General features: G+C 57.6%; 10 protein-coding genes across 10 annotated transcripts; 5 read left to right on the top strand and 5 right to left on the bottom strand.

Annotated features, from left to right (window-relative positions):
- Nucleotides 1-636: 636 nt before the first annotated feature.
- On the top strand, nucleotides 637-3,306 carry MKK02DRAFT_44392 (uncharacterized protein; the record flags this gene model as incomplete). The annotated part of the gene is made up of 3 exons (XM_053092909.1): nucleotides 637-889; nucleotides 938-3,133; nucleotides 3,182-3,306. 3 exons carry the CDS (start codon nucleotides 637-639, stop codon nucleotides 3,304-3,306), a joined length of 2,574 nt encoding a protein of 857 aa, XP_052945471.1.
- A 166-nt stretch (nucleotides 3,307-3,472) lies between these two features.
- MKK02DRAFT_26458 (glutathione S-transferase) lies at nucleotides 3,473-4,199 on the bottom strand (the record flags this gene model as incomplete). The annotated part of the gene is made up of 2 exons (XM_053087197.1): nucleotides 3,473-3,632; nucleotides 3,679-4,199. The coding sequence occupies 2 exons, from the start codon at nucleotides 4,197-4,199 to the stop codon at nucleotides 3,473-3,475; spliced, it is 681 nt and encodes a 226-aa protein (XP_052945470.1).
- A 231-nt stretch (nucleotides 4,200-4,430) lies between these two features.
- On the bottom strand, nucleotides 4,431-7,199 carry MKK02DRAFT_44390 (uncharacterized protein; the record flags this gene model as incomplete). Its single annotated transcript, XM_053092908.1, has 3 exons — nucleotides 4,431-5,322; nucleotides 5,366-6,111; nucleotides 6,147-7,199. The coding sequence occupies 3 exons, from the start codon at nucleotides 7,197-7,199 to the stop codon at nucleotides 4,431-4,433; spliced, it is 2,691 nt and encodes an 896-aa protein (XP_052945469.1).
- A 443-nt stretch (nucleotides 7,200-7,642) lies between these two features.
- Nucleotides 7,643-8,785, bottom strand: MKK02DRAFT_36808 (uncharacterized protein; the record flags this gene model as incomplete). The annotated part of the gene is made up of 5 exons (XM_053089502.1): nucleotides 7,643-7,855; nucleotides 7,923-8,020; nucleotides 8,064-8,168; nucleotides 8,203-8,616; nucleotides 8,671-8,785. 5 exons carry the CDS (start codon nucleotides 8,783-8,785, stop codon nucleotides 7,643-7,645), a joined length of 945 nt encoding a protein of 314 aa, XP_052945468.1.
- Nucleotides 8,786-9,157: 372 nt separating this feature from the next.
- MKK02DRAFT_33057 (uncharacterized protein) lies at nucleotides 9,158-11,035 on the bottom strand (the record flags this gene model as incomplete). The annotated part of the gene is made up of 4 exons (XM_053088638.1): nucleotides 9,158-9,676; nucleotides 9,718-10,522; nucleotides 10,565-10,760; nucleotides 10,879-11,035. 4 exons carry the CDS (start codon nucleotides 11,033-11,035, stop codon nucleotides 9,158-9,160), a joined length of 1,677 nt encoding a protein of 558 aa, XP_052945467.1.
- Nucleotides 11,036-11,491: 456 nt separating this feature from the next.
- MKK02DRAFT_36807 (uncharacterized protein) lies at nucleotides 11,492-13,154 on the top strand (the record flags this gene model as incomplete). The annotated part of the gene is made up of 9 exons (XM_053089501.1): nucleotides 11,492-11,507; nucleotides 11,600-11,698; nucleotides 11,819-12,003; nucleotides 12,052-12,167; nucleotides 12,211-12,293; nucleotides 12,340-12,417; nucleotides 12,473-12,567; nucleotides 12,612-12,914; nucleotides 12,960-13,154. The coding sequence occupies 9 exons, from the start codon at nucleotides 11,492-11,494 to the stop codon at nucleotides 13,152-13,154; spliced, it is 1,170 nt and encodes a 389-aa protein (XP_052945466.1).
- Nucleotides 13,155-13,868: 714 nt separating this feature from the next.
- Nucleotides 13,869-16,264, top strand: MKK02DRAFT_44386 (uncharacterized protein; the record flags this gene model as incomplete). The annotated part of the gene is made up of 11 exons (XM_053092907.1): nucleotides 13,869-13,923; nucleotides 13,977-14,050; nucleotides 14,103-14,230; nucleotides 14,284-14,464; nucleotides 14,513-14,765; nucleotides 14,856-15,091; nucleotides 15,146-15,485; nucleotides 15,532-15,699; nucleotides 15,746-15,888; nucleotides 15,945-16,019; nucleotides 16,067-16,264. The coding sequence occupies 11 exons, from the start codon at nucleotides 13,869-13,871 to the stop codon at nucleotides 16,262-16,264; spliced, it is 1,851 nt and encodes a 616-aa protein (XP_052945465.1).
- A 323-nt stretch (nucleotides 16,265-16,587) lies between these two features.
- MKK02DRAFT_26710 (Melibiase-domain-containing protein) lies at nucleotides 16,588-18,891 on the top strand (the record flags this gene model as incomplete). Its single annotated transcript, XM_053087241.1, has 2 exons — nucleotides 16,588-17,300; nucleotides 17,346-18,891. The coding sequence occupies 2 exons, from the start codon at nucleotides 16,588-16,590 to the stop codon at nucleotides 18,889-18,891; spliced, it is 2,259 nt and encodes a 752-aa protein (XP_052945464.1).
- Nucleotides 18,892-19,108: 217 nt separating this feature from the next.
- On the bottom strand, nucleotides 19,109-22,721 carry MKK02DRAFT_33055 (uncharacterized protein; the record flags this gene model as incomplete). The annotated part of the gene is made up of 20 exons (XM_053088637.1): nucleotides 19,109-19,161; nucleotides 19,185-19,484; nucleotides 19,519-19,638; nucleotides 19,681-19,695; nucleotides 19,749-19,909; nucleotides 20,034-20,058; nucleotides 20,093-20,134; nucleotides 20,235-20,354; nucleotides 20,389-20,528; nucleotides 20,579-20,598; nucleotides 20,632-20,755; nucleotides 20,799-20,817; nucleotides 20,858-20,899; nucleotides 20,936-20,989; nucleotides 21,025-21,146; nucleotides 21,181-21,243; nucleotides 21,277-21,805; nucleotides 21,958-22,085; nucleotides 22,312-22,539; nucleotides 22,570-22,721. 20 exons carry the CDS (start codon nucleotides 22,719-22,721, stop codon nucleotides 19,109-19,111), a joined length of 2,457 nt encoding a protein of 818 aa, XP_052945463.1.
- A 214-nt stretch (nucleotides 22,722-22,935) lies between these two features.
- MKK02DRAFT_26662 (trehalose transport-related protein) lies at nucleotides 22,936-24,923 on the top strand (the record flags this gene model as incomplete). Its single annotated transcript, XM_053087234.1, has 9 exons — nucleotides 22,936-23,088; nucleotides 23,136-23,273; nucleotides 23,323-23,473; nucleotides 23,520-23,615; nucleotides 23,660-23,791; nucleotides 23,841-24,046; nucleotides 24,093-24,157; nucleotides 24,205-24,299; nucleotides 24,346-24,923. The coding sequence occupies 9 exons, from the start codon at nucleotides 22,936-22,938 to the stop codon at nucleotides 24,921-24,923; spliced, it is 1,614 nt and encodes a 537-aa protein (XP_052945462.1).
- Nucleotides 24,924-25,335: the final 412 nt, after the last annotated feature.

Raw genomic sequence — 25,335 nt, 5'->3', positions numbered from 1 at the left:
TGGGTGTCTGGCGATAGATCTGTGCCCAGACCTTCGGGACCCTCCTAGAGAGCTGAGACATGCTCGGTAAGTATCTTGCTGAGCCAAGCTACATACTTTACCAAAAGCGAAAGAGCAAGCAGAGAGAAGGTGGGCGGGAAGCTTCGGGAAGCGGACCATCCGAGACACATGACCCTGAAGTGCCGGCATTTTCGGCTTGAACCTGAAACGCGCCGTAACGGGAGAGGTGACTGGGCCTTTTTTCAACCTGTCGGGAGGTCCCGTCGTTCTATACCTTGTCTCCCGCAGAGCAAAGCCCTCATACCGCATACCCAATCACCTACAATCCATAGCGGCCTATGCTAACCGTCCTCTCATTACCGACCCGTCAATGACCTGGCATAGGCTATCTAGGGGTCGAGGTATGCCTTGAGACCGGTCTTCAACTTTTTCTTAGCACCTCTGTACAGGTTGGCACTCCCGAGCTCAGGTCTTTGATCGAAGGTGCACAGCACTCTGACCGATGGCCCGATGTATATAAGATGAGAGCTGCTCACCCACTGACCCACTCATCTCACCTTCAGTCTCTTCACCCCTCTCCCTCAACCCTCCCAACCACACCTATCCTCCTCGCCTACCTCCCAACCTCCAGCCACAATGCGCTCCGCCGTCGCCCTCCTCTTCACCCTCCAACTCCTCGTCACCTCCGCTATTGCTCGCCCAGGTCAACAGTCAGAGCGCGAAGACTTCTCCGTCGGTACAGTCTCGGCTAGCAAGCGGACCCTGGGCTTCTGCTGGCTCACGGGGTGTGACGATGGGCAATTCTGTACCTTGACCGGCACCTGCTCCACCTGCGATGGTGGCTTCTTCCTCCTCTCAACTTCCAACACCTGCTCCAAGTGCCCATCTGGTGAGTTAATTATTGTATACAAGACCTTAGAATCGCGCTGACTATTAGGCTACTACTCTCCCTTCGGCTCCCTCCAATCCATCATTTCCCCTGCCGGTTCCTACTGCGCTGGTGACGGCAACGTAGCTCCTACACCTGCTCCCGCTGGCCATTACTGCCCTTCTCAAGGCGCCACCACCCCCACTCCCGCCCCCGCTGGCTCTTACTGCTCCGGCACCAAGAACACCGCGCCTACCCCCGCTCCCGCCGGCTCTTACTGCTCAGGCACCGGTAACACCGCCCCCACCCCTGCACCCAAGGGTCACTCCTGCTCGGGCACTGGTAACACCGCTCCTACTCCTTGCGCCCAGGGCTTCTACAGCGACATCCTCGGCGGCTTGACCTGCAAGACTTGCCCCCTCGGCTTCTTCTGCCCTCCCAAGTGCGAGTCCCCCCAGCCCATCGTCTGCGCGGATGGCAAGGAGCTCGTCGGATCCTCGTGCGTCAACTGCGACCCCGGAGAGTTCTCCACCGGCGGCAAGGCTTGCCAAAAGTGCGCCATCGGCTTCTACTCGTCGTCTCCCCAATCCACCTCATGCACTGCCTGCCCCACTGGCCAGACCACTACCACCACCGGTTCCTCCTCCTGCTCCGCCATCACCTGCTCCGCCGGATCCGCCATCGTCAACGGTGCTTGCGCCCTCTGCCCCGCTGGTCAGTACTCGGACGGCAAGTCGCCTTGCTCCTCGTGTGCCGCTGGCTCCTTCTCCAAGGCTGGCGCCGCTACCTGCACATCCTGCCCTGTCGGATCGTACTCCTCCTCGACCGGTACCGCCAACCAGTGCACCACCTGCTCCACCGGCACTCAGGCTCTCAGCACCGGCTCTACCTCCTGCTCCCCCATCACCTGCAGCGCCGGATCCGCCCTCGTCAACGGTGCTTGCTCTATCTGCCCTGCAGGTCAATACTCGGACGGTAAATCGGCTTGTGCTCCTTGTGCTGCCGGTTCATTCTCCAAGGCTGGCGCTGCTACCTGCACTTCCTGCCTCCTCAACACCTTCGCATCCGCCACCGGGACCGCCAACCAGTGCACCGCCTGCTCGGTCGGTACACAGACGCTTACCACCGGCGCTACCAAGTGCGACACCACTACCTGCCAAGGCGGCTTCTCGCTGAACAACCTCGGCGCCTGCGTGGCTTGCGCTGCTGGCAAGTTCTCGGATGGCAAGTCGGAATGTCTCCCATGCCCGGTCGGCTACTTCTCCGGCGCCGGCGCCAACGCCTGCACCTTGTGCCCGATCAACACCTTCACTTCGAGCATCGGTACGGCCATTCAGTGCACCATCTGCGCTACCGGTACCCAGGCCCTCATCCCCGGTGCGACCAAGTGCGACCCCAAGACCTGCAGCGCCGGCTCCGGTCTCTCCAACGGTGCCTGCGCCACCTGCCCGGCTGGACAATACTCTGACGGTACCTCGGCCTGCGCCTCCTGCGCTGTCGGCACCTTCTCCAAGGCCGGCGCCTCCTCGTGCTCCGCTTGCCCCGCCAACACCTACACTGGCAAGACCGGCACGGCCGACCAGTGCACTGCCTGCGCCAGTGGCTCGACCTCCTTCCCCGGCTCATCCTCTTGCACCACCACCACCTGTTCTCCCGGAAACTACCTCGACATCCTCGCTGGCTCCTGCAAGCAATGCCCAGCCGGTAGCTTCTCCCTCGACGGCATCGCCGCCTGCGCCCCCTGTCTCCCCGGTTCATTCTCCACCGCTGGCTCGTCTTCCTGCACCCCATGCGCTATCGGCACCGCCACCCTCCTCCCCAGTACCCCCAACTCCTGCCCCGCCTGCCTCTCTGGCACCACCACCTACTCCAAAGGTCAGACTATTTGCGTCCCCGGCTGTCCCGCTGGATCCGAGCCCGTCCTCTTTGGTATCGGCGGATGCAGTGTCTGCCCTACTGGCAAGTACTCCAGCAACGGCTTGGCTTGCCAGGCTTGCCCCACCGGTCAGACCAACAACGCCGCACACACCGCCTGCCAGGTTGCTCCCTCCATCGGTCTCACCAAGTCCCGCCGCTCCATGGTCTGTGACGCCGGTCGTACCGCCTGCGCTATCGGTGGCGGTCCCAAGGTCCGCGCTTTCGAGTGCGTCGACACCATGAACGACATCCAAAGCTGCGGCGGATGCTGGTCTACTGGTGCTGGCGTCGACTGCACTGCCTTTGACGATCGGGCTACTGCTACATGTGTTCGTGGTCAATGCCAATGTGAGTAGTGTCTCTTTGCCTTGTCTTGAACAGTTGCTGATATCGCAGACCAATGTCCTCTTGGTTGGGAATTGTCATCGACGGGGTGTGTGAAGAGCTCGGCGGGCGCAAAGAACGGATCGGCCAAGTCAGCAGCGATGGCGGGGGTTTGGCACATCCAGGCCAAGGTATGAGTGGAGCTGTAATTTGGGATAGAAGGGCTTAGACAATTAGACGACTATATAACGACTATAATGTAGCTTAGAGCAGACATCATCTTTGGGCATGTACGATTTTCTTCTACACTATCTTCATCAGTTCAAGCTCTCCATGAAGATCAAGTGATCATCTCACATTTGACTACTGCTTGAAGTTCCCACTAAGAGTGTAACCAGTCCGCTTGACTGCCCGCTGATAGCTCTCTACCTCTTTTGTACGCTGCAGCCATGCCTCGACCTGGGGCCATCTTCCCTCTCCATGTCCCTTATTGCCCAGCTTGCGCTCCAGCATGAACTCGATACTGACTGATCAGCTCACAATCGCCTAAGATGGCCGCAATTACTCACCTGAATTGCATCTGAATGTCCGCCGCAGACATCTTGTCCCCCACGATCCACACGCACCCCCTCGCCTTCTGCGCCTTGAGCTCCCCCTCGAGCCAATTCATATCATTGACAACATTCTTGCTCATCCGCTCCTCCATATCCACCATCGTCCCCTTGGCCTCTTCCGCAATGTTCCAGCGGGCATACAGGATTGCCGACGCGTGGAGCATGAACGTCCCCTCGGCCGCGTGAAGCCACTGCCGGACGTTGGCCCTCTGCTGTGGGTCCGTGGGAATGAGGGGCGAAGACGTCTTATCGCAGAGGTACTCGATGATAGCGCCAGATTCGGTCACGACGACGAGATCATCCTTGATGGTTGGGCTCTTGCCGAGGGGGACGGGGATTTGGGATTTGAGCCCAGGCGGAGCTTGGCCGTTTGGCGCTCGGTCGGCGCCAACGAGCTCATACTCGAGTCCAAGCTCCTCGAGGAGCCAAGCGATACGGATGGCTCGGGACGAGTTGAGGAAGTAGAGGGTAAGCATGGTGAGGGTGATGGACAGATCAGGGGAGGGCGAAAGTCGGGCGACCTATATACCCGGAGTCGGCTGGCGGAGACACCGGTGTTTGAGAGTGGAGGTATGAGGTGCAAGCCGGAGATGCGGTCAGCTGCGAAGATGTGGCACTGATGGAGGTGGCGGGATGACTAGTGCTAATCGCTACATCGAAATCTACTGCTACAAGGTATAGGGCCATCTACAATACAGCTCCAATGCTCATGACCGAGCCCTTTTTGATTGAGGTCGATCCCCGAGATCCTCCCCGTCCGCGTTTGGGGGCTCGTCCCTGACCCGCCCCGCTCTCGCTCTCTCCAGTCTTCCCTCCTCCGCCTCCTTGACGATCCCCTGGATCACAGACATATCCGCCAGTCCCTTGACCCTCCAGCCCGTCAACGCCGCATCCCCGCCAATCGCCGCCCGCTGCAGCCTCGGATCAGACGATCCCAGACCTGTCAACGCGTAAATCGCGCAATGACGCCAGCCATTCTTGCTTGCAATCTCCCTCATCTGCTGCGCCGCCTCAATCCCGTCTATCCCAGGCATGCTCACATCGGTGAGGACGAGATGGGGCTCGAAGTTCTTAAACTTCTCGACCGCCTCTTCTCCGCTCGCCGCTTGTAAGCATTGGACAGGTGTCTCGCTTTTGCGCAGCATCGCCCGGAGGACCTTTAGGCAGATGGCATTGTCGTCCACGATGAGAACGCGGAGTTTGTCGGCCGCCTTTTCCAGGAGAATGGCGATAGGTATCTCCGCGGCCGTTCGTAGCCTTTCCTCCTGCAGCACTTCCCGGACTATACCTCGGGGAGGTGCAGCTGCGACGGGCAGAATCGCTTCAAACGTCGTCCCCTTCCCTACCGCCGAGTCCAGGTTGAAGACCCCATCCATCGTCTCGACCAGCTGCTTGGTGATATGCAGGCCGAGTCCCGCGCCGGGCGAGTGCTGGTCCGCCTTCGTGAAGGGTTTGAGGAGACGCGGAATAGCACTGGTGTCAAAGCCGACGCCGGTGTCCGTGATGCGTGTGACGAGGCGGTCTGTAAAGGATATGGAGAGGGTGATGGTACCGGTTGGGCAGAACTTGATGGCGTTTGTAAGACCATTTATGAGGACGCTAAGATATCAGCTGCATTCCTGAAACCGTACGAGGTACTCACCGATGGTATCTTGGCTTGTTGACGCGGATCCGGCGCTCTTCGCACTCTAGCACTATCCTAGCCGCCGTCTCCATGCCCTTATATTGCGCCATACACATCCGCGCCGCATTCTTGACCACCTCTATCAGCTCCACCTCGCTCTGCTGCTCCACGTGCTGCTCCATCGACCCCGTCTGGGCCGGCCTCGAAAAGTCCAGCACGTCGTTGAGGATCATGCTCAGGGCTAGACTGCTCGAATGGGCAATGTCTAGCACCTCCGCTGCACCGACTGTATCCCCATCATGTAGGCATTTCTGCGCCAGCTCCACCCCGGACAGGACCCCGTACAGGGGTGTCCGCAGCTCATGGCTTATAGACGACAAGAAGGCCGTCTTGGAGGCATCCGCCTCGAGTACGCGCGCCTGGGTGCTATTGGAAAGCAGTATGGCTCCGATGGAGCGGACGAGGTTGGTGGTCGAGTCTGGGATAGGGACGCGGTGGGATATGCCGATCAGGATGAAGTTCGGTTGGTGATGCGAAAAGTAAGGGACCAGCATGTGGGCCTCGATATCGTCGGGGAGGTAGATTTCCAGCCCCGATTCCGAGCGAGGTCGCCTCGTATAGACAAAAGGAGCCAGCTCGTCGTTGAGGTATGCCAGGACGCGGTCCGTCGAAGGGGATTGGGACATGACTTGCGGGCCTGATGACGCGACGATGGTGACGGGGCGAGAGCTGACGGGGTCGAGGATGAATCTGCGACTACCTGGCTGGACGTCAGCGAAGGAGCCGTGCCAGGACGTACCATAGTGCATATACCCCTGACGTCGATCAAAGCGGCACCCGTCAAATCTGACGCCGCAATCATCTTGTCCAGTGCAGACTGCGCAAGCTGCGCAAAGCGAACGCCACACCCGCTTGATCCCTCTCCCTGCCGCTGACCCCCGTCCAGTCCCTCCGCAATAAGCTCGGTCACCACCTTTCGCGCCTTGGCCTCCCTCGTCCGGAAGTGCGCCTCCCACGTCAACCTCAATTGTGCGGTAAGCATCTCGGTGGTATTGGTAATGACCATCCGCTCCGCGTCCGTCAACACCTCGTGGTGCGAGTCGACAAACATGATGTTGATTGCTCCTATGGCTACGCTGTCCGGACGTCCGGGTGAGGCAGGTAGGGGAGTGGTCTGTCCGGTCGACTCGAGGGGGTCGCATTTGAGTTGGACCGGGCTACCGATGTAGCTGACGACCCCGTCATGGACGTAGGGATTTGACCGAAAGCGCCAGTCCTCGTCCATCCTGGAGATGAACATGATCTTGTCCTCGAGAAGGACAGAATGACCGCACAGGGACGTGAAGTTGGTAACGTCCGTATTGTTGATTATACCGAGCCGATCAATCAAGGGTTGATTGCCCGCCACTCCGAAAATCGTCTGGACGTTGTTCCGGAATAGGGTGAATGTGAGGACGGCCTGAGGAAAGAAGGCCGACAGGATGTTGACCGCCGCTTGGATACTGCCTGTCTGGACGGGACCGAGAATGTCGTACTCGGCCAGTAAACGTCCGCGGAGGGCCTCGTGCGGCGAGCGGGGAGGGGGCATGTGGTCCTTGTAGTAGCAGTAGGCTCGGACCTGACGCGCGACATCGTCGGTGATGGGGGAGAGTGTGTATGGAGGGTACTCTTGAAAGTCGTCTAACAGGGATGGGTGTGGGGGTGGGGGAAAGGGGAGGGATGGGTCTCGAGCGGCCCCTGGGGAAGGCCGACGGGGGAAGGTATCAGGAGAGAAACTCCCTTCAGAATAGCCTTGAAGAAAAGTCTTCCATTCCACGATTGTCGAGTCTTCCGAGGGGAAAGAGTCTGCCATCACGACGATGAAAATGGAACCTGACTATAAACACAGGGAGAGAAGAAGGCTGAGAGGCAAAGAAGAGTTTTGCACTAACGTGCGTCACAGGGTGGTGATACACACCCAGTCGTGATACAGCGGGGCCAACTACCTCAATGCCGTAAGACACAATTACCGAAAGAGGTAATTTTTCAGGCGGCGTATCCCGACCCCGTGTGTATCACGACCCTGTGAGCCACGTTAGCTAGGTGATTTCTTGGCTGACCAACCTTTAAATTGATGCCGTAAGGATCGTGTGCGTCATCGATATCGCTCGCCCATCGCCCACCTCATTCCTCTGTGCCTTATTTTCGCTTCCGCTTCGGCGGGCAGCGAAGGCTATCTCTTGGCCATCCCCTCACCGGACTGGGGGCGTGGCATGACCTAGCATCACAGCGCAACTATCATAACCTATGAGCTCATCACCAAGCCGTATGCCCACCGTCCACCATCAGATCCGCCCCGGTCATGAAGCTCGAAGCATCCGACAACAGGAAAAGCACGGGTCCACGGAACTCGTCCGGAGTGGACAACCGTCCCAGCATACTGCCCCGCGTCCACTCTTCCTCAAAGTCGGGGCGCTCAGCGAGGAGGGCATCCGTCATTGCTGTACGGATGTAGCCTGGGGAGAGGGTCTGCTGGTCAGCGCTATGTACGCCTGTGCGAACAGACCACGGGAGCGGAAACCGATGAGCAGCTTACATTGATCCTGATGCCGTGCGGACCCCATTCTGCTGCTGCACATCTCGCCATTTGTAGGAGAGCCGCTTTGGAGCTGTTGTAGGCGATACATGCCAGCCCTTCATGTCAGCGCGGCGGAGCGGCTTCAGAGTTTATACACACCCTTATTTGCAACTGTGCCCGACATGGAAGCGGTCATGGCTATACTTCCGCTGATCTTCCGCTTAATCATCTCCTTCGCGGCAGCCTGGATCGTAAGGAACATGCCTGCTCGTCAGCTTAGCTCTCTCGCCATTCTCACCTGTCACGTTGATATCCATCACTCGCCTAAAGTCCGCCTGCTTAAAGTCCACCGCGGGGCACATGAGCTGTATGCCCGCCGCTCCAAAGAAGCGGGAGATCGACACCTTCTTGCCCTCCTTGTCATTCTCTTCGTATGTTGTGCCGATGACCTGCTGGACCGCCTCGGCATCCGTGATATTCAGCTGGCGATAGACGATCTTTGAGCCTTTGGCCTTGGCGACTTCCTCGGCTTTCGCCCACTCGGCAGCGTTGGGTGAGGGGAGGATATCAAGGCAGTATACCGCAGATGCGTCGGCCTCGAGAAGGGCGATGGCGATGCAGAGACCGAGACCGCGCGCTCCGCCAGTAATGAGGACGCCTTGACCCTTGAGGGAGAAGAGGGTAGGTGTGGATTTGGAGGCGTGGGAGGTTGCTGCCTGGTGTCAGCGACAGAAGTTCGCCAAAGCAGAAGGCCAGGTAGACTCACCGCTTGCCTCGGCCGTGCTAGCCACAGCGAGGTCCACCACGGTTTCGCCCTTCGTAATGTCTGCCGAGTCCTTCTTGGTTGGGTGCACCCCTGGAGACGAGTCGGTGGCGGACATGGCGGGTGAGCGATTTTTCACTAAATTTTATTGATGTTGAGAAGCAGGAGGAGCTGCTATATAAGGCGTAACTCTACAAATCAACTCAATTGACGGTAGTACGGTAGTAGGTCCGGTTGCAGCGTGTAAGCTCATGTCAGCCGGGGTTCGGTCGGCGGTGGAGCAAGTGGAGGTCAACTGCAACGGAGCCCCACCGCACCGGGCCGCGACATGCCGGACTTGTCCTCCGACCGATCTTGCCTTGGCCCAACTTTTTTTTCCTTGTCACCTTGCTCTTCACACTTTCTCTTTTGATTGATCCTACAAGCTATATACAAGCTTAGATATCTTTAGATTCCCGTATATGTAGGATATCGTCAACTTCGGCACCTATCAATCAGTCTCGAGAAGCCGCTTCAGGCTCATCCGCCCCTCCACCCCATTCCCACCATTCGATCGCGATCCCTCTGTCCCCACGACCGGTACTGCGACTGCATTCGGAGGCAGAAGCACGTCGTTGGGAGCGCCCATCTCAACATCCGCCGGAGCTGCCTTCTCCACCTTCGTGTTCCTGCTCATTGCGCCAGTCTGCATCTCCCTACTATCCGCCTCGTCCTCCAGCATCTTCAAATGCCCGTCACCCAAAGGCACCGCCAAGACCTCGCCGTCTTCCACCTTTCGCCGTTTGACGCCCTCCCCCACAAAATGCGGATTCGGCGGCTGCAACCTCCGCCAAAGTCCCCACCAGCTCGTCTGCGCCTGCTCGTTCAAAAGGCCGACAACGAGGATGGTCGGGAGCATCTGCGCGAGGGTGTGGACGATCTCGAGCTGCGCCTCAGATGACCAGGTGTATGAGCCGACTTGAAGAAGGCGGAGGTATGGGAGCTGGGCGATCGGCCGGAGTAAGGTGATCTGTGGGTCAGCTGGATCAAAGGGTCAGAAAGGGGACATACGAAATGCGCTACGGTCGTCTCGTGTGCCTCGTGGCTCTTCCTCAGGGGTCGGTCGATAAACAACTCCTTAAACCCCGTGTACTCCCTCACCATCTTCTCTAGAAATCCGCCTCGACCACCGCTCCCCACATCCCAGCCTCGGATCGGCCCGCACAACGTCATCGACACCCGCTCGCTCTGCTCGCCATTCGGTGGCGGTCGCTGGCGCAGCTCGCGGCATACCGTCAGGATATCCTCGGGATCCATCTCGTCCATGTCTGCGTCGAGGACGAGGGTGGAGAGGCGGTAGCAGTGCCGGATAAGATGGAGGGTCGAGACGAAGGTGGAGACTTGGGCGTACTGCCGGAATCCGGATGGAGGGGGAGCACGTTGGCGCCACCCGAATGAGGTGAGCCGGGCAGATATAGGGAGGGGCGGTTGGTCCGGCACGGGCGTAGCAGGAGCGAAGAGTGGCGCTGTGGCCGAGAGGGACGCCCGACTGCGTCCAGTGGGGAGGAGCTTGGGCGTGCTGGGCCGGGTTGGCGGAGGAGGGACGTGGAGCGAAGGGTGGGCGATGAGTGATGAAAAGAAGAGAGCGAGGGCAGAGTCGTCTGACGCATCTGCAAAGATGGACATGTGGGATAGGGACGGGAGAGAGCGAAACAGCTCGACCAGCTGGGCTGATTCCGACCAGCACGACCTTGGCTGGCGTGGAAGAATGGAGTGGACGAGCCGGCCCTGGGGGGTGGATCCGAGGAATGGCGAGGTATTGAGTGAGTCTGACTCCGGGTCGGGATCAAACATGTTGAGGTCGATGATAATGGAGCTGACCATCAGCAGGGTCGGCAGTCTTAGTGACATGACATACCGAACATACTTTCCCCAGCTATCTCTGTGCTCCACCACCTCGTGAAGTTGCTTCAACTCGTTTACCCGGATACACCGGAACAGGACGACTCGAGCCTCTCGGCGGACTTTGCGACATACCCAGCCGAACCGAATCAGACTCGCGAGGTCTTCTTGGCGGGGACCGTCCATGTCGACAGTGGAGAAGATACCCCAGGCTGCGGATCAGCATCACGGAAATATGGATACCCTTTCAACCTCCTCGTTCCCGTCGTCCACGTTTTGATATGCATGCAATTCCCCCTTCAGGCTCGGACACAGTAAGGAGGGACTCACTCAACCTGTCCTGCTGGCTCAATTCGAGTGGATCGTATAGATGAATGCAGACAAGGCGGATAATCTCCCTCGGCAAGTCGAGCAGCCTGAAATGAGAAGCTGGACTGGCATGATGTCCAGCCATCCCGGTCTCCCTCTGTTCCAGCGCAGCTAGCATCCTGATCTGAGAGTACGGTGTAGTGGGTATGAGGACACCAAGTTGTGACTCGGCTGAAGCCTGTCGCGGGCGTGAGGTGAAAGGAAGCGCGAAGCAACGGTTGATAGCAGCCCCAGTGGTCGTCCCTCGTCATCTAGGAATTCAGGCACGGGATTGAAGATCACATGACTCAGGGTGAATTAGGTAATACAGGGAGCCAATCACATTTTACCTCCGGACTAGCTGTTTACAAGGAGGTCCCAATCAAATTTGTTAGAGGGAATTTTTATTAGCGGGATCTAATCTGCCCCATTGACCGCCACCGCGCGATGACGCGCACTGTGGTGCACACACCCACCACCGGCCACCATTAGTATCTCCTCTCCCCTCGTCTCTTACTAGCTGTACCACGATCATCTACACACACCGCTACTCAGCACATCTACAGATACACCAAGCAAAACAGCTATCATCAAAATGGACAAAGAAGAAGGTGGGTTGCGCGATTCTGGGCACCGGGAAGAGCTGGTCCGAGCTGCCCTTCCAACCTGTTGTTAGCCATCGGATGCACGAGCTGATCATCAGGTGCCGACGTCCCCCAGGAGCAGAAGGCGACATGGGGCGCTTTCCTCAAGTCACTCACTCACATGACCGGAGACTTGTCGTCTATGACCGCGCCGCCTTGTAAGTGTTGACTGTTTGTTTTGGTCGCGTGGCTGCTCTGGGTGGGAGTGGCAATCATGCGGCGAAGCTCTGCGCAGGACACATCGATAGCAGTTGTGCTAGTGCTCAGCTGACGCATAGTCATTCTCTCGCCCGTCTCGCTCACGGAGTTTCCCGCGTACTGGTGTGAACACCCCGGTCTTTTCGCTGAGATCTCGGAGGGCACCACCCCGCAGGACCGTATGGAGCGCGTCCTCAGGTGGTTCATCGCTACCCTCAAGGGACAGTACACCACCCGTAATGAGAAGATGGGCAGTGAGAAGAAGGTGAGTCGAGGTTTTCATCACGAGCAAAACAGCGTAGCTAACATCCAGCCCCTCAATCCCGTTCTCGGCGAGCTGTTCTACGGAGTCTGGCCCGATGCGAACGGCCGAGGCGAGACACAGTTGATTGTCGAGCAGGTATCGCACCATCCGCCAATCACTGCTTAGTACGTTTCAGGATTCGCTCGGGAGATCGCAGCTGACTTTCAGCTTCATTGAAAACAAGAAGGCTGGCGTTAAGCTCCAGGGTCACTCTGGGCAGAAGACAGCTTTCACCGGTACCGCCATCAATGGTCAGTTACCGACGGCCTACGAATTGTGACCAAGCTGATAATTCAGTAAAGCAATCTGGCCACGCTATTCTCTATGTCACTCCTCGTACCGGCGGACCCATCGAGTCATATCTGATCACCCTTCGTGAGCTCGCTGTTGGCACTCTTCGTGAGGATGTCGTCATCGCTGACAATTGTAGCAAAGCTCCGGATTGAAGGTATCGTTTGGGGCTCGCCTTACATCGAGCTGGTCGAGACCAACGCGATTCAGAGCAGCACCGGTTTCACTGCTCAAGTAAGCTACCACGTGCCTTTCCCAGGTCGGAAGCTGACGTATAGATCGACTACAAGGGTCGAGGATGGGTATCTGGCAAGGCCCACACTTTCAAGGCCACCCTCACCCAGACCGACCACAAGAAGTCGCTCCAGACATACGAGGGCCAGTGGACCGGCGTCAGCCACATTGGCGGTTCCAAGGGTCCCGTCTTCCTCGACACATCGGCGGGCGTCAAGGAGGAGGTATCGGTCGCCAGCCTGGAGCAGCAGGGTCCGTGGGAGAGTAGGCGGCTGTGGGAGAAGGTCGCCAAGGGGATCAAGGGCGCAAACTACGATCTCGCCGGAACCGAGAAGAGCAGAATAGAGGTCAGTTGGAATTCGGAGACAACTGTTATCTAGCTGACAGTGCAGAACGAGCAACGTCAGCGCCGGAAAGACGAGGCGGCCGCGAACGGGACATGGGACCTTTGGCACTTTACCCACGTCGACGCCGAGCCCGAATACGGCCGACTCTCGACGATGCTCCACGACAAGCTTACGCCGGCGCACGAGGACGCGTACATCTTCAAGGAGGGTGTACAGGTCGGGTCGAGGAGCACCGCTTAAGCTGTGTATCCTATCCGCGGAGTGGGGATTGGGGGGGAGGAAAGTCGACAGCTTGATACACCATTTCTGAGCCTTCATATCCGGTATGCGGTCGAGACGAGGCCAGTGTAGTAGTAGTACTATATGCATCGATGTTGGAGAATGCTCAACTTGCCTTGGCAGTGCAGCATCGCCTCCGACCTTGTCGGCGGCCCTCTGACCTTTGTTGACGCGCACGGATCGACGGTCGTGGACCACAGAGTCGATGAAAGACGTCCATCAACGTTGACTTCATCCATCAACTCGCTATATTCCAATGTGATGGCGTCTCTGCCTTCTTATCTGACCTCTGGGGCGTCCTCGAGAGCTCATCACGCTTTCTTGGTGAAGCTGCACCGAGCTCAGTCGGATCAGGAGGAGGACGAGGTGATTCGGCATGAGGTCCAAAGGGGGAAGAAGCAGCTGGGAGTGAGGGGTGGGGCGAGCTTGGTATGTACTCCTCTCTTTACCTACATCTGAGCACGAAATGTCCCTCGTGACATCACTATCTACACTAGCTTGAAGCTGATAATTGCACAGAGCGTTATCGTTGACACGCTCATCATCCTCCTACATTGTACGGTGTACCAGCACCGAGCGGGCATCTTTCAGGATCACTCAGGCAGTGGGGATCAGGCTACAACATCAGCCTTCTCTACTAGCGGTGGGATTGGAAGGGAGGAAGATTGGGCTCTCATGGCGGCATTGCAGGTCGTTGAGCGGGCAAAGGATCTCCATCAAAGACGTATAGGTCAGCTACGTTGTACAGCTTGCCCCCACAAGGAATGTAGCTGACAGGTACAGGATATCTTTATCTCTCTGAGAGGATGCCAGTGGGACATGAGCTTCATTTGATGCTCATCAATACTATCCGGAAGGTACGTATACCTGCTCGGTTGAAGCTCAGGGAGCCGTGACTGACAATGGCAGGATCTCGAGTCCAGAGACCCATCACATACTCTGCTCGCCCTGCACGCTATCATTAAGCAGCCCTCTACCGATTTGGCGCCAGCTGTCACGCCACTCTTGGTTGCGAAGCCACTGCTCAGGCATGCGAGGTGAGTTTTGCTAGCGGGAAAAGATAGAGTGAGTTTAAGCTGACTATGTTCAGGCCCGCTGTCCGTCAACGTACTATACAGGCGTTGATGGCGCTCAATCTGGATCCATCGACTTTGATGAAAAGGAACAGCGGGTTCCCCTTGTCGATGAGCAAGGTAGTGAGGCTGCTAGGTGCTGAGGAAGATCAAAGCGTTCTCTGCGTACTGCTAAGACTGTTACGGAGGTTGATCGAGGTGAGCCAAATTCATGATGGCCGAATATCTGCCCAGCTGATCCCATAGACTGGCTCGCACATTGTCAAGGGTACCCAGGAGCACATCTACCTCTTGCAACAAGTCTCCAATCTCATGGGCACCTGGCAGGCAGGATCGGAAATCGCAATGGAGGCGGTACGGGTCCTGCGAGTGGTATCGGCGATAGACCTCGGGCGTGAGGCGGAAGCCGGGGGAATGCTACGAGAGGCGATGGCAGTGGTAGACGAGGTGTTGGAGCACCTGATGGCGGGAGCACATGCCAGTACTGGGAAGAGTGGAGGTACGTTCAAATACTCAGGACAGAGAGCCCGTGGTTGACCTTTATCAGCTTTCATACTGGAACTTTGCGGACTGTACGAGAATCAGTCAGGCCCGGTCCTAGATCTGCCAATAACTCTTGCTCGCCTACTCCACCTAATCACTTCCACCCTCAGTCCCGCCTCATCATCCTCATCTTCGACACTTCCACCACCAAACGACCATATCTTGGTCTTGCGCTGTCTAGCGCGTCTCCCTCTCGACAAGTGGGACAAGGCGCTTGGTACGGTGGAGATGGGTGTCATCATGAGCGGGCTGGAGAGTCCGGACGATACAGTCCGGAAAGCAGTAAGTTGCATTCTCCCTTCCGAACGCCGGTATCGTACGATAGCTGACTTTCAGACTCTTCGGCTGCTAGCAACCTCCGCGCCTGATGTTCTCAAGCAAACCACCGACAATTATCTCACCGCCCTCAAGGACCGGTCAAACCTCGCTCTGCCAGTACACGTCCCACCAAAATTAGAGGCGGCTCAGAAAGTCCAGCTAGCGCTGCACGAGACTGCCGTCCGGGCGCTGGAAGTTGTCTTTGCGGAAGATGCGACGGGCAAGCATGCTCCACGTGCAGCAGAGGGGGTCTATGCGATCCTCATGACTTTGTCTGCCCCTGGCGATGAGTCTGGAGGTGGAGCGGTCAGCGCTTGGGACGGTGGAGTGGGATCGATACAGGAGTTCCTGTCCCTTCGTGAGTTTGGTGGTCCCTCTCTCCTGTGACCTACTGACATTTGCAGGAGCGCCAGAATACCAAACGGGCTTTACCTCGCGTCTACTTCAATTGCCTAGCGCGACTGATCCGTCCGTACTGGCGTTACGAGCATCGGTCGCGCTCGACCATGGCGGGCGAGTGGATGCATCCGACACCGTTGTTGCCCTATTGGCCGACATGTCACTGGCAGAAGGTCAGTCTTGCTTCAGCAGAGCGGCAAGCGCATGCTGACGTCGTAGGCTCAGAAGTGCAGGAGTCCATCTTGGCGGCAATTACGTCGATCCTCGGTTCTCTTCAAACAGGCGATACTGTACATGAGGAAGTTCAGCGTCGGTTGGGCGGGGTTCTGCGCGACAAGAAGATGACCAAGCATGCTCGGCAGGTAAAGTGTTCATTCGTGCGAGGATGAGGTGCGAGGGGACTGGGCTGACAGATCAGCGGATCGAAGTGATCAGTGGGCTTCTTGGGGCCGGTCTCATCAGCGAGATTCCAGTCGAGAGGAGGGGAGGAACTGTGAGTTCTCTTCTGGAAAGCCAAAGAGAAGCCGCTGACCGACATAGCCGCACGAGGTTCTGCAAGCTGCGGAGACGGTTTGGAAGCGTCACGAAGCTGCCCGAGAGAAGGAGGCAACACTCGCCATACATTCTCCGCTGGGCGGTGGCACTGCCTCGCCCCGTACCCCTGCCTTATCGAGTAGCCAACTTCGGTACGGCGCGTACGACCCGCCAGCCGCGCTGGTGGCGACGAGGCACCGCTAGACTGTGAGTTTCTGGCCTGTTCTCCCCATGTTCCTCGGAGTCCATTTCGGCCTTCGGACTCATGCTGTGTCGGCTTGGATCTTGGCTGATTGGCAGATCACGAGACCACCGAGCTAAACCCGGACACCGGCCGCTCCGGTGTTTGCCAAGCCAAACCGAAAGTGACGAGATCGGACCGACCTCCGCGATTGCTTTCGGTCAGGTCCGCGCAGCAAGTCCGACGCTCCGACCTCGGTCTCGCGCTCTCTTCTGCGTTGCTCGACTCTGCCGCTATAACATTCGAGCTATCAGGCATTTTGCGATTATACATACCGCACTTCAACATGACCCAAGTCAATGGCAAGCCGAACGGAACGAAGGCCGCGGCCAAGTCGTCGAGTTCAGGACGTGAGTTATCGTCGCCTCTAGCGCTGGATCGCGAGCTGACTTCCGCAGACATCCACCACGATGACGGCCACTTCGTCCTCACCGGCCCAGGCGTAGATTACCGCTTCCACGTCGACGCCTCCGGAGACCTCATCCATGACTACTATGGCGCGCCGATCGGCGAGTACAGCCCGCAACTGGATACAGGCGGGCGAGGATGGGGGTTGGCAATTGCCGAGCGGAGGCGCGAATTCCCGGACAGCGGGAGAGGGGACTTTCGACTTCCCGCCATCCACATCCGCCACGGCAACGGCTCCACGGTCACCCACTTCAAGTACACCGGGTATGAAATCCTTTCCGGAAAGCCCAGCCTCGATGGTCTTCCTGCCACGTTCGGGTCGGCGGAACAGGTCTCTACTCTCGTCGTTCGGCTCTCGGACACTGTCACCTCGGTCGAGGCAGAGCTACACTACTCTATCTTCCCCGCGCACAACGCCATCGTACGCAGCTTCAAGGTCACCAACCACAGTGCCGAGACTATCGAGCTCCAGCGGGCGGCGAGTATGAGTGTAGACTTCCCAGGGGAGGACTGGGATTTCTTGAGGCTGTGTGGTGATTGGGGGAGGGAGGCGCAGAGGGAGAGGTCCAAGGTGAACAAGGGGATCCAAGGGTGAGTTGCTCTCGGAGACCACCAAGACCTCGCGCTGATCCTTAGGTTTCAAAACTCCACCGGCCACTCCTCCCACTACTACAACCCCTTCTTTGCCCTTGTCGCTCCCAAGACCGACGAGACCACCGGTGACGCGTACGGCTTCAACTTCGTCTACAGCGGATCCTTCTCGGTAGACGTCGAGCGCTTCGCTTACGGCCGCGTCCGCGCGATGATGGGCTTGAACCCCCTCCACCTATCCTACCCCATCGCTCAAGGCGAGAGCTTCCAATCCCCCGAATGCGTCTCGGTTTACTCGTCATCCGGTCTCGGCAGTATGAGCCGCTCCTTCCACAGGCTCTACCGTGACAACCTCTGCCGCTCAAATTTCGTCTACGAGCCCCGGCCCACCCTGCTCAACAGCTGGGAGGCGGTCTTCTGCGACTTTGACTCGAAGCGGCTACTCGAGCTTGCTACCTCTGCGGCGGATCTCGGGGTCAAGCTCTTTGTCCTCGATGATGGGTGGTTTGGGAATGGGAAGAACGCTCGGACCCACACTCAGGCGGGACTGGGGGATTGGGTGCCCAACGAGGAGCGGTTCCCAGGGGGCTTCTCCAAGTTCGTCGACGACGTCGCGGCGCTGCCAACCTCCTCCGGCGCTCCCCTCCAATTCGGACTCTGGGTCGAGCCAGAAATGGTCAATCCCGCGTCGGACCTGTACGAGAACCACCCCGAGTGGGTCCTGGCCTCGGGCAACCATGAGCGGACGGAGAAGCGCAACCAGCTCGTCCTCGACCTCGGGCGTCGTGAGGTCCAAGATCACATCCTCGACTGCATGGTCAACCTCCTCGCCTCGGCGGACATCCGGTACATCAAGTGGGACTGCAACCGGGGCATCAGCGAGATGCCAGCACCCCACTATGCCCACCGCTACGTCCTCGGTCTCTACCGCGTCCTCGAGGTCCTCACCGTCCGCTTCCCGGACGTCCTCTTCGAGGGCTGCGCATCCGGTGGCGGTCGCTTCGATCCGGGAATCCTCCACTACTGGTCACAGTCCTGGACATCAGACAACACCGACGCGGTCGACCGGCTCTCCATCCAGTTTGGTACCACCCTCGCCTACCCGGCCTCATCCATGGGCTGCCACGTCTCTGCATGCCCCAACGAGCAGGTCGGCCGGATCACTCCTCTCGAATTCCGCGCGCATGTCGCCATGATGGGCGGGAGCTTTGGCTTCGAGCTCGCCATGGAGCACATGGCCGAGGAGGAGCGCGCGGCGGTCCCGGACCTGATCAAGCTCAGCGAGAAGATCAACCCCATCATCATCAAGGGGGACATGTACCGCCTCGCCCTACCGGACGAGTCCAACACGCCGGCGGCCTTCTACCTCGACCAGGCGGGCGACGTCGGGGTCCTCTTTGTCTACCGCGTGTCCACGGTCTTGCGCACGGACGTACCGAACGTCAAGCTCCAGGGGCTGAAGGCAGAGGCGGACTATAGGGTGGACGGAGTGGTGTATAGGGGCGCTGCTTTGATGGGTGCGGGGTTGAAGTTCAAGTGGGCAAACAAGGACTATCAGAGTAGGGTCTGTATCGTAGAACGAGTGTATTAGATGGCGACATGTGACTGGCTTGATGGTTGACACTAGGGTCTGAGCGGGAGGATAGCATGCTTGTATAAAGTAGACAGCGCTAGAATCCCCCCGAAGGTCCCCCTTGTCCATTCCAGTCGCTCCCGAACCCGCCAGAGAAGAGGGTCTGTATATCGAAAGCGGGTGGGAAAAGGGGATCATCTTCTTTGTTAGGCAACGTCCAACAGCGCACTCACTGTTATCTCCTGGAGGGATCGCTAAGGACGGAGCGAAGCTTTGCGAGAAGTCCATCTTCGCGATCAGCGGATACTCACACGGAGGGATGCTGAGAGAGCTTACATTCAGCCAAGGATACCCATTCGCGCCAGACCCATCTGGAATCCCGGCCAAGCTCGAGTGACCCGCTGGCAGTGCCATTGCCGCCGTATTCGGGGTGCTCGCAGCCGGAGTGTTCATCCACGAGAAGGGCAAATTGAGATCTTCTTGCCGATGGGGCGAGATCGGACTGAGTCGCTGTGGTATCGCGTACGGACTTTGAGGCCAAGGGATGAACCCTTCTCGACGGGCTTTCTGCAGGTCGTTTTGAAGTAGGCTGACAAAGGAATAACCCGGGACTGTCCATCAGCCCAATCTCCTGTGCTCACTCACATCTTGGCAAGCTCGAGATGAGCTCCTCGATATCCACACCGACCTGCTTTGGGTCGCAAGCAGATGGAAGAAGACCGACGAGACGAATGAGCATGCGCGCAGTCGAGATGATTGCCAGATCTGATGGTCAGCTGAGACCACGGAAAGGACCCGATTACTCACGGAAATAGTGGTTGCCTGATCCATCAGCTTACTCCCAAGAGGAGTCCAGGCAGTGAAGTAGTGCTCACCATACTCCGAGTCCTTGGCCTGACGACCACTGCCGATAGAGGCGACCAAAAAGGCAGCAGCCTGTATCAAGCGCTTCAGACTGTCCCGGCGTTCCATGGTCATTAGGATGACGTCGTTCTTATGGCGGATGCCAGACAAAAGGAGGGAGTTGGTCCGCACGCTGCTCTTGTCAGCTAGACGCTCGCACTGTAGAGCCTTCACCCTCCCTATCATCCCTCTTTACGAGGTGGAGAGATTTGAGAGTACGGGGAGTCTAGGAGGACAGGAGTGAGAAATGGACATACATCGCGTACGCTCGCTGACTTTTGACTGCTGTCAGCGGTCGGTCCTGCACCTCACTTACGCTCTTTCACCAAGAAGTCATCCGCACCGAGGCCGAGGGAATCTGTGGGCACAATCAGCACAGCCTGTTCTGTAGAGGCCCATCTGCGTCTCTCTTCATCGACCAGGATTGCGCTGGAGACCCGCGCGAGCGGTAGACTCACCATAATGAGCTATCCAGAAGTCGAACAGTCCCTCTATAGTCTCGCTGATGCCCTGCACCTTCTCAAGGATGTCTGGGCGCTCCGCAGCGGTGACCAAGTCAAACGGCCGAAACAGTGATTCTGTCGGTCAACATTGGGTTGAAGGACCACTTACGTCGAGAAGCCAAGAACTCGATGGAGACTACGAATCGACTGTCGAAGAGGTTCGATAAGGGGTGCTTCAGCAATTCTCGACTAAGCTGAAGGTTGTTCTCGGCAAGGAAAGCGATAGGTCGAGCGTGATTATAACCGACTCTGCAGAGATCAGTGTCTGGAACTCCGAGACCAGGAGGGCTTAAGCTTACTCATACGCCAGCTTGACGAGCTATAGTCAGCGCGGGCCCTGGTAGTAACTCACGGCTAGCCATATCCGGGCACCGAGGACCAGAGGTCGGTCTCGCTCGAGAGCTTCATCCGTCTTGCCGGCTCCCATCCCAGACTTGGAGAGGGTCGGTAGGCAGCGATGCATGTCCATATCCACACTAAGGCGTCAGACCAGCGACACTAAAACCAAGGAGAGCTCACGCTAGGGTCATCGCGTGACCTGGGGATTAGCGCAAGTCCAGAAATCGACCGTCACTCACATGCTGGTCGCCAGACTACGTCACTCCAGCAAGCCAAGATTACTACCAAGTCAGTCGTCGGTCCCCTGCCTGACTTACCCATGGCTTGCACAGTCTCAAAGTGGGATACGGGAGAGAAGAGAGTGACTTTGGCTGCGTGATCAGCGCTATTCAAGGTCTACACCTACCCATAGCCTCCGCTGCCTGTCGACATTGCGTTGTCATCATCGACCTTGACCGTTTCGCGTCTGCCACTTGAGACGCCACTAGCAGGATGACGGTCGTACAGAATGCTGAGCGCTGGCGGAGACTAGCGTCAGTTGTCGCAGCAGTTAAGTGCTTACTCTTCCCAGGTATCACGTTCTGCATCCATGACTGGCATGAAGGGATGAGAACGCAGGAAGAATCTGAACATCAGCTGACTCCGAAGTCCGACTTACGAGTCGAACAATGCTTTCCCCTCCTCCTCGGTACAATACCCAAGCTGGACGGGGTCAAGGAAGCTTTTCGATAAGTCGCCTTTGCGTCGGACGAGGCGCTCCCCGTCCGGCCCTTCCTCCCCATGACTTCGCTTCCTGGATCCACTGGCCATACTTCCCCCATCCCCTCGATCTGAGCGCTCTCCAGCGTGCCCCTCCATCCGCAGCCGGGCGGCCTCCTCGCGATGGGTCAGAGTGCGCAGAGGCTCCATTCTGACTGCAGCATCGAGAGGATCATCGTCATCGGACGGATGTAAGTCTGAAGAATGGGTAGACTCGACCTGCTGTCCTGACTCGGGTTTCTGGGAATCGTACTTGTTGAGCATATCCTCTTGAGACGGGCCCGCATCTGTACGCATCGATGAGACCCGAGGGTCCATCGTTCGGCTGTTTCCCGCGCCGTAGGACGGACCGGATCGCGACTGAGCTCCGTTATGTGACCAGTGAACATATGGTTGATATGCTGGAGATTGTTGGGTGTAGTATCGGCCTGTGAATTAGCGCAGCGCTTTGCGTGATGGGGGCAGGACGAGGCAGGATGATGAACTGGACGGGAGCAGTGTGCAGGATGACGGATGCAGAGGGCAAGCGGCGACGTCGAGTCCCCTGCCAGGTATGGCCTCGTGATCATACATCACTTACTGCTCGATGCTTCTGCTCGCTCGTCAGGGATGATAGGCGGTTGGTTCGTCAGCCTAGCCAGCAATGAGGCGATGCCGTCTAGCTTCCCGTTGACACTGTCCATCTGCCCTTCGAGGGCGTCCAGGCGACTACAGTTAGCTACATCTCCGCATGACTTTGCCTACCTCTTTGGATCACGCTCCACGTTCATCAGTGCTGGGTCGAAGCTGCACTCCAGATTCATGTGCTTGCACCTCTTGCAAGGTGGCTTGTCTTTATCGATGCACTTGATCTTCATTCGACGACATGCATTCTGATACAGCTTCAGCACCAAACCTCTGCGCAATGCCAATGTGGATCTATCTTGACACGTACACAAGCGCGAGCGCCCTCACTCTTGCTGTCATCCCGCTTGTCCTTTTCCGTCGAGTCGTTGCGCGCTCCGCTAGTAGCGGGTGAGGCGGTACCCATCGTTGTAGACACGCCTTATCGTTGTCCTCCGTGGACGATGGAGGAGTGGATTCAGTACTGAGTGTACTGAGTGGAGGACAGTGGAGGAGCCGAGGGATAACCCCGAAACCCCGCCCAAAGCCGATGTGGGATCTGGTTGAGCGCGCGCCGACTCTCGCTCACCGGAGCGCCGAGGTCGGGCCGACGTGGCCAAGCCCTTCCTCGCCTGCAGCTGACCCAGCGAAGCCCAGCGACCTCCGATGGCCTAATTCACCGGATATACCTCTTTTGGGCCCTTCATCGTCTGTGCCCCGCTGATCCAGACGACCCGACATCTCGGACCTGGAAGGACTTGCCGTGATGTGCCTGCGATCTATATAAAGCTAATTGGCCTCCCCGCAAGGCCCCACACTCACCCCACTCTCATCGTCTTACTAGAGCGCTCGCCCACATCGGTGACATCCTCCCACACATTCTGATTCGCTCGTACTCACAATGGCCACACTCGAGAAGGGGGCGGTAGCCGATGTCGTCGGGGCCCACACCGGCATGACGGACATCCTCATCGCCAAGGCTCAGACTGCCGCTGAGGAGGAGAAGGCCATGCCTTGGAAGCAAGCTGTCAGGACATTCTGGCGAGGTGGCCTATTCTCAATGGGATTAAGCGTGGCCTTGATCATGGAGGGCTACGACATTGGTCTGGTAAGCCAAGAGTAGAGGTAGTGAAGGGAGACGGCTGACCCCTGCAGCTCAAGGCATTCTACGGTCACCCTGCCTTCCTTGAGAGTTTCGGCTCCATCGGGCCAAACGGCAAACTGCTCATCACCGCTGATTGGCAAGCTGGGCTCAGTAACGCCGTCAGTGCTGGTCAGGTCTGCGGTCTGCTGGTACGTTCTCGAAGATGTGAAGTGTGAGTGGCGACAGCTGACCATACAGCTCAACGGCTGGGCTTCATACACATTCGGATACAGAAGGACCTACATCTGCGCCATGACCGCCATGATCGCCACTATCTTCATTCCGGTATTCGCTGTGAACCTACCGATGCTCCTCGCTGGCAATTTTATCAATGGTATACCTTGGGGTGGTGAGTACAATTAATCCGCAGTGTATTCCAGCAGTTGACAATCCAGTTTTCCAGACTCTCACGACTGCCTACGCGGCCGAGATCTGCCCCATGGCCCTTCGTGCCCATCTTACCTCCTTCGTAAATATCTGCTGGGCTAGTGGTAGGTCACTCGCGATATAGCTAAGGACTTGACTGATGCGACAGGCCTGTTCATTGCCGCCGCTGTCGTGCGGGGTACCATCAGCATCCCCTCTCAATGGGGTTGGCGCGTACCTTATATCCTCCAGTGGCTTTGGCCTGTGCCCCTTCTTGTCGTTGCCTGGTTCGCCCCAGAGAGTGAGTTGCCCTTCGATCTGCACCAGTTGGAGCACTGCTGACTCTTCAGGTCCGTGGTGGCTTGCCCGCAACGGTAGACGCGAGGAAGCCCGCAAATCCATCATCCGCACCGCGCCACCCGGCTACTTTAGCTCCGAGGATGTCGACGCTCGCATGGCCCTCATGGATCACACTTTCCAGATCGAGCTTGAGGAGACCAAGAAGGCCAGCTTATTCAACTGTTTCAAAGGTACCAACTTCCGGAGGCTGGAGATCGTGAGTCGACTTCCCTTTTCTTCTCGTACTGGCGCTGACTGAGAAGTGCTGTGTCGTGTGGTCTGTCCAATACTGGTGTGGTCAGCCTATGACAGGCTACTCAAGCTACTTGTGAGTGTATTTCAGCAGAAAGTAATATGATCAAGCTGACTTGCCAGCCTCCAAAATGCTGGTCTTTCTACCGATACCGCCTTCAGCTTGAACCTCGGCAACTACTCTCTCTTGATCTTCGGCACATTGGTTGTCTGGTCTTGTAAGTTGGACTGGACCAGGTGAGCGCTCAACCGCTGACGACGCAGACGTATACAAGATCGGTCGTCGCCGCATCTACCTCGTCGGTCAAGCCCTCATGGCCCTCGAGCTCGGTATCATCGGTATCCTCGGCTGCATCCCTCAGAGCTCGTCCGTCTCCTACGGTATCGGTGCCCTCATGCTCCTCCTCAACCTCACATTCGCCTGCACCGTCGGCCCCGTCTGCTACACCATCGTCGCAGAATTGCCGTCCGCCGAGGTCCGCGCCCAAACCATCGTTCTCGCCCGCGCCTCCTATGTCATCTCCGGCATCATCAACGCCCAGATCACGCCGAGGATGCTGAGTTTGGAGCAGTGGAATTGGGGATCTAAGTGCGGCTTCTTCTTCCTAGGGACGAACATCCTATCCTTCACCTACTGCTACTTCCGCCTCCCCGAGTCCCGCGGTCGGTCTTACGGAGAACTCGACGTTTTGTTCCTCAACAAGGTCCCCGCGCGCAAGTTCAAGACTACCAAGGTGGAGGAGTTCGAGGCGCATGATGCCGAGCCTCTGGAGACTGCGTATGTTGACCAGAAGCTCGAGACGGAGCATGTTGAGAGGCGGAACCAGGAGAGAAAGGGATAGGGAACGGGAAGGGAAAGGGAAAACTTTGGGGAAATTAACGATCTTCTGTACAATTTATGTTCCGGATTTGCATGTATAAGCTGCTCGTGTATCATAACATCCCTTGCATGTACAGTCTCGCGGCCTGTGCGTGAAGCTGCATGCAGACACAGCCGAAGCGGTTGGAGTGGATGGCGGATGTAGTGAATTTCGGCAAAGTGGGGGAGTGGGGGAGGAATGTGGCACTTTTGCCACTCGATATTGCCACCCACCTGAAGAGCCGCGCGCATGCATGTGCGTCTTACGCTCCTTACTGGCGCGCATCGTGTAGTCCCCACGAGCCGTAACAATTGTGCGGCGATGGTCCATTAGATAGATCGGCTACTCATATACAGCCAATGATATTGACGATTATATCAGAAAAAAAAAAGAT

Source organism: Dioszegia hungarica, assembly GCF_025882075.1.
Source record: "Dioszegia hungarica strain PDD-24b-2 chromosome Unknown MKK02contig_8, whole genome shotgun sequence".
Classification (NCBI taxonomy): Eukaryota; Fungi; Basidiomycota; class Tremellomycetes; order Tremellales; family Bulleribasidiaceae; genus Dioszegia; species Dioszegia hungarica.
The sequence above is the reverse complement of the archived record's forward strand: the minus strand, read 5'-3'. Positions and strand labels throughout refer to the sequence as shown.